General features: G+C 34.4%; 1 protein-coding gene across 1 annotated transcript; it reads right to left on the reverse strand.

Moving 5' to 3' along the window:
- Nucleotides 1-1,046: 1,046 nt before the first annotated feature.
- LOC146949612 (Galactosyltransferase family protein) lies at nucleotides 1,047-6,370 on the reverse strand. The gene is made up of 7 exons (XM_085745563.1): nucleotides 5,820-6,370; nucleotides 4,593-4,745; nucleotides 4,429-4,511; nucleotides 4,232-4,331; nucleotides 3,552-3,665; nucleotides 2,617-2,759; nucleotides 1,047-1,366 (listed from the first exon to the last, which is right to left on the reverse strand). The coding sequence occupies exons 1-7, from the start codon at nucleotides 6,158-6,160 to the stop codon at nucleotides 1,281-1,283; spliced, it is 1,020 nt and encodes a 339-aa protein (XP_085601689.1). The 5' UTR covers nucleotides 6,161-6,370; the 3' UTR covers nucleotides 1,047-1,280.
- Between the last annotated feature and the right edge of the window lie 351 nt (nucleotides 6,371-6,721).

The following is a 6,721-nucleotide window of genomic DNA, read 5'->3' on the forward strand; positions in this document are numbered from 1 at the left end:
ATTTTAAAAAAATTACTATCCAAAAATAATAGATTACTTAGAATGACTTTTTTATGAGAAGCTGTTTAAATTCTCATTTGAAGCTTTCTTTAAAAAATTCGTTAAAAAAGTTATAACAAAAAGATTCTAACACTATAGGCGCTTTGGTTTGCTACCGTGTGGGAAATTTGGAAAGAAAGAAACAACGGGATCTTCAATGCAAAAGAGTGCTCAATCTCACAAGTGGTGGATAAGATTAAGGCACTTTCCTATTGAAGGCGAAAATTGCCTCTCTTCCATTAAATTTTCATGAGTGGTGGCTTAGTCCGTTAACTTTGTTGGGCATTAGCTAGTTCTGTTTCTCTTTTTGGTATTTGGTGCTTTCGTTTTTAGTTTGTACATATTGTAATGACTCTCTTGTTCTTCCTTGGTACACCTTGTGCTAGGAAAAACATTTTGATTTGGTAATATATTCCATTTTAGCCTCTTAAAAAAAATATATTTTATTTTTGAACCAAATAGTTTCATGAAAGTTGTTTTCATCAGTCTTAACTGTTGAAGAGTTCCCATTTCTGGTTCGAAGTGCTTCTAATAAAATATTTGACAAACTTATTGCATTAATTTTATGCTCCATAACTCGTAATAAAACGATATAAGCTTATTCCATCCATAGCAAGAAAGAGATCCGATTGGTATTATTTTTTTAGAAGCCAAGCAGCCTACCCAGGAATCAAAACAAGTCTCGCAGTACAAGAAAATCAAAAGGCGAAAAAGAATGAAGCCAACAAGCTGCATTACCCGCTAGAATAACCAATACAAAGAGATGGATTACTCCACCAGGTATGGAAATTGAGCGCTAAACTACACTTGTACGCCTTAAACCACCATCAAGTATGCAGTTTCACCTTTTCAACAATCTCATCGAAACCGTGAAAGGCTAATGGGCCGTTTTCTTCAAAAGAATGACATGAGTTAGAGTTATCAGTACATAAATAAAATCAAAAAAAGAAGACATTAAAATCAGAAAAGTATAGTTCAATGATCCTTTCCAAAAAGGAAAAAAGGTATAGTTAAATGATGTCATCATCCCTTAGTATATATATTTTCTCATCCTTTACATATAAGGCCGGCCTGAAGAAGGTAAAGGGAAAAATTTACACCACAAAAGAAAAATTACAGAAAAAAACTAAGGAAAAAAAAACAGTATCTTCTGATCACTTGAAAGATGTATGAATTAGAAAGATAAAGATTAATGTATACACAAGGAGTTCCTGAACTAAATATAAGGATAAATACAAATACTATTCATCAGATTCCATTGTTGGACTCTGAATGCAGCTGTCCATTTGATGGAGTTCCAACATTCTCTTTTCTGGATTACAGAGACCTGTAGGTAAACACCATCCAAATCATCATTCAGAAAAAAGATTTTGCTTTGATTTGCATTTTACACCACATGTGCATATGTCTGACCAAAAATCATTAAATGCTGATTGAATAATATAAGCATATACAATAATGAATAACATAAGAGAGAGATGGAGAAACAATTTAAGCTGTCCAATGCAATAGAATTGGAGAATTACATAAGAAAATCGGTTTGAGAGATGCCAAGAAGGTGCCTCAACAAATGTTAAGTTGAAAACTGTATCGCTGTTGGTTAAGGGTTCGTGTGATGTGGTTGGGTATAGACGAATAGGTGAATATTATCAATTTCTGGATCTCTTAACTAAAATTTTCTTTTTGACGAATCGCGGTGAAGTGATGATTAATGAATTTATGATTATAATTTCTTTGAACTTGAAATGTTCAGCGTCTAACTCTTAAGTTTGAAATTCATTTTCAGCCCCCTTGAAGTGCATTTCAGGGGGTTCTGGTTCTTTATCCACGTATGTTTTTGTTTTCCTACCTTAATGAATCCAATCTTCAAGCATTACCGAGTCGAGTTCATTCTTCGGTCGCGCTGTTCTCTTCCGTTGCTTTTATCTCAAAATACTTCATCCCCTCTGTCACACATAAATCAAGAAACCTTGTGTGGTGGAGGGAAGATTGAAATCCTCAAGGTAGAAATTCAAAAACATGTGCGAAATGAAAAGCGCAAGCATGCTTACATTCACCAAGATAGCAAAATAAGAAGTTCAAAGCTGAGAGATGGAGAAACAATTGAAGTTGTTCAATGCAAAAGAACTGGATAATTACATAGGCGGATCGGTTTAAATGATGCCAAGAAGGTGCACCAGTAAATAATTGAAAGAGTTACATAGGCAAATCGGTCTGAATTTATCATGACTAGTTAATTAAAAAAGAAGCTTAGAGTTGGAGGTGGTGGGGACAAGGGAGGGTAGCCAGGGAAGAGGCAATTGAAATACAACGCTGAATTTTTTGGTCTGAAGGTATAGATCGTAAAAAACTGCTTTGGATCTTTACAGAACAATTGAAAGACGCTGAAGGAACAATCAATGGTTGAAGAGGTGTGGAATATTGTTTGGTGCACAATCAGATAATTAACTAAGACCGTTAGATTAAAACAAAATAGATGGAAGTGATTTGTAGTAAGTCTATAGACTTACTCTTGGAGTCGATATATCCATCCTCTATATATATATTTTTAACATTTTGTGGAACATAAATACAAACCTGAACACTTTGGAATATCCCAAACAGCGATTGATGTCGATGTACATTCTGGAGAACAAAGTTCATGAATATTCTCATGGTTGACATTCATTGCAAGCATCCAAGCTCCAATTGTAACATCCTCATTGCTGAACATCCGAAAACTGTGTTTTAAAAAATAAAAGGATGCAAACTTTACATTCACAATTATAGGAATATGGAAGGGAGGGGACTGAACAAGGCTCAAATCATCATGTTTATGCATTGTGATCTTTTTTTTTTATTTGCTAATATTATGGATTGTGATCTTTGTTCCTTTGTGAAAAGGCAAAAACAAAAAAACAAAAAAAAAATATATAAAAACTTCATAACTATTCTTTAAGGTATAAAGTATGATATTGTATGAATTGGATGCAGAAAAAGAAATATGCTCAGTGCATGGCCACTAAATCTCCAAGCAATTGAATGGCTCATTTGCAGAAATTATTAAGAAACATTTGCAACTTGCTCACTGCTCGATATGGAAAAAACTTATGACTATAAAGAATTAATGAACTAGGGAAGCATAAAGATCACGTAGTACAAATGCACAGCTTATACAAAATTGACCATGAACCTCAGGACTGCAATACATTGATATCTCTACTAACTTAACAGTTGTACACTATGAAACCCAAGGACCACATGACATGAACATCTCCGTTAATTCTCAGTTTCTTTTTTCATCAAAGAACAACTATATAAACCAAAGCAGATGGTCTACAGACCAGCCAACCAAACACAATTCTGACAAAGATGTGGAACAGACGGTATCTGACTCTAGCATGTGAATTAATAAGCAAAATCCAAAAGTGAGATAGTGGAAAAACATATATGTAGCATGCAAATAAGGCTGTATCGATCTCAAATCTAAAAAAGTGAACAAGCAAGCAAGTTGTAGACAAAGAAAAGGGTACCTGTTATTCCTAAGAGCGACCAAGCTTGACACAACATCAGCAGAAAGAGCATATATAGGACCATAAGCATGAAGAAAATACTCCTTTCCAAGCAAATTAGATAATGGCTCATACCTGCAAGAGTTGCCGATAAAATTACTCCAAAAGCCAAAGAAGCCAATATGCTGGTTGTAAAATGAAAACAGAAAACTTTTCATTGTCGCTATAGAGAGGCTAGATAGCACACTACATGACCCCAAAAAAGAGGCAGATAACAATTTAGAACCCCATAAATATTGGAAATTACATGATTCGACCCCTAGTTTATGTTGAGACGTTTGGAGGAAAAGGGGAGAAATCAAAAGAAAACGAAAGAAACAAGATGGGAAAAGAATGAGATTAAGCAATGATTTTCATTCCCTTTGAGGCTGCTACAGTTTAACTAAAATTTATTATCAAATATTTGATCTCCCAAATTAAAGATTCATAAATTCCACAGACAGTAGTTGTAATCTATATTTCATTTTGAAGACAAGAACATTATCATGTAAAAGTGCAAAGTTCTAATATTTATCGCATGCAATGATAGAAACAACTTAATAACCAAATATTTTATGCCTATCATAAAGTGAAATGGGTGAAAATTGAAAAGTTCCGGAAATTAAGCCAGGAAGGACACAATTAAAGATATTTACACTAACCATTTGAGTTTCGGATCAGTGAAAACAGGGCCCTTTTTCATGCATCCTATGTACGTCTGGGAATGAGATCTCTCTTTTGCAAGCAGTAATGAAAGACGATCTGACAATAAAGATTGCAAAAATCCTGATTATTTGGCTCTTTCAAGAAAATGTAATAACAACATTAAAACTAGGTTAAACCCTGAAAGAAATTGCACCTGGCCTTAAATATATGTCATCATCAGCTTTGACATAAAATTCGGCTACAAAAAGAGCGTAAGCAGCTTTAAAGAAAGCCAACCTGTAATAAATGACCATATTTTTAGCTTAGAAACACATTACAGATATAAAGCTCGTCAGTTTACTAATTCTCAGAACACACGTTTTGTATGGGAGCTTACTGTACTCCTCTTCAATATCCAATTGAATGAAATCGTCATATTCAGCTATTTCCCTTTTAAGTGCAGACATCTTCGATCTATCACTCGTTCTACCAATAACAAACCTAAAAGCCAATCCAGTAGCTTCTTCCAAGCTGGAAGCAATAGGAATAAATCAATATGAGGATAATTAAATTACATCATTTTCAGACCCCAAATTGCACCGGTAACAAAAGTACATTAAATCAAATAGACAATAGTCCAATAGCTAGATTCAGACGGATGCCAAGTAAAATGATAAGTAAAACCATTGAAAACGATTTGCATTTAGCCTGTCATTAAACAATATCACATGAATCATGATATAGAATATTATGATATAATGAAGAAGAAAAAACTTTGATTATGTTTTGCATTTTCAAACCCAAAATCAATCAAAACCGACTAACATAAGGCATAATGCAGTTTGAGCACTTAATTTACACTGCTAGCTACTTTGCATAGGTAATGAATGGAATCCAAAAACAAGACCACAAAAGGGAAGCTTCCAATTCTTGTAATACACAACACAACTTAGGCCCTATTTGGATTGACTTATTTGAGCTTATCTACTAGCATAAGCATTTGTGAAATTGTTTCAAAGAACTTATGAAAACAGCTTATGACATGTACATGAGTTGTTTTCAGCTTATGTTCATAAGCTCTCTTAGATAGCTTACGTAAACAGCTCATACCAAAACAATTTAATGTTATTTTATCTTTAGTTATAGAGATAGATTATACATAAGTGCTAATCATAATGCTATAAGCTACAAAATAAGTCAATTATCCAAACATGAGACTTCAAATCAAACCTCAATACTACAATAAAAACAATCACATCACATTATCCTAAAATCAAAACATCGACATTAACAAAACCTTTTCCCCACTAAGTGGGCTCGGCTACATGGATCAAATTACGCCATAATGTTCTATCATACACCATATTTCGGTCCAACTCATTAATTTCCAAATCTTTCCTAATAGTTTCTCTGATAGTTTTTTCTTGGTCTTCCTCTGCCTATCCTCCATTTGATCTATCTCTCCTTATTACAGAATCCATAAATCTTCCTTATACATGTCCAAATCACCTAAGCTTGTTTTCGCATTGATATTAACAATTTGATAGAATTAAACATGATAGAATCATAAATTTTTCATCTCCTCAACAAAAAAGAGATTAGTACCGTTGAAGTCCATTAGGATCGGAAGGAAACCAAGTCTTCCTCAAAGATTCACGCCTTCCAACAGATCTAAACCCAGTCTGAATACCGACAAATGCCATAACCTTATGCCTATCGGCAACAACATTTCTGGCGCCGTTGGTGACGGCGTTGCCGTGATCCCAAACAACGCGAACGGATCTAGGGTTAGTGTTGAGACAGCGATTGTTTTGAAACGGTTTAAGAAAAACGATGAGGAGTAAAAGGAGGAGGAAGGTGATGAGGAGGATGAAGAATGAGAATCTGCGAAGGGGAATGGTGTGACGTGGGTTGAAGAATGGTTTGGAGGAAAATGAAGAAGGCATTGTGGGGTTTTAGAGTTTAGACCGGAACTTGATGAAGTTCCGGTTGTGATGTGAGAATAGAATAATGGATCATGTGATCATAGCATTGTTATTGTTAACGTAAAAATGAAGAATGAGAGAGACAGTGTAACTGTTGAGGAGAAAGGTGGTGACGGAGGAAGTTATGCTTGCTTGCTTAGAAAATAAGTATTAGAGATACATAGTTCAGTTAGAAGGAGTACTAGTCCTATTAGTATATATAGGTGTAACATCCTCATAAGTGGGTTAACTTTCTCATTTGTAATATTACATTTCACTATCAATAGAACAATTCCACAAGCTTTTCTCTCCTTCATCCATGGATACCATGTTTCCTAACATGGTATCAGAGCAAATCTGGTATCCTCCTCGAAGGATTTTCCGCTGCATTTTCTTGAGAAAATCCAATTTTCTCAATTTTTCTTTTCTTTCTCTCTATTCATTTTCCCGAGAAAATCTATTTTTCTCACGTTTGTTTTCACTTTCCTTTTCTCGTTCCTTTTCTTTCTTATTCGATTTCTGGATTTCAAGTTTTCGATTCAG

The sequence above is a fragment of the Medicago sativa genome, chromosome 2 (assembly GCF_051527215.1).
Source record: "Medicago sativa cultivar Bolivia chromosome 2, Bolivia_mono, whole genome shotgun sequence".
Taxonomy (NCBI): domain Eukaryota; kingdom Viridiplantae; phylum Streptophyta; class Magnoliopsida; order Fabales; family Fabaceae; genus Medicago; species Medicago sativa.

Coding starts and splice junctions, on each gene's coding strand:
- LOC146949612 (XM_085745563.1), bottom strand. CDS start 6,160: ATGCCTTCTTCATTTTCCTCCAAACCATTCTTCAACCCACGTCACACC. Junction 4,512..4,592: donor AGTAAGCTCCCATACAAAAC/GTGTGTTCTGAG, acceptor CATTTATTACAG/GTTGGCTTTCTTTAAAGCTG. Junction 1,367..2,616: donor GGATATTCCAAAGTGTTCAG/GTTTGTATTTAT, acceptor GTTTACCTACAG/GTCTCTGTAATCCAGAAAAG.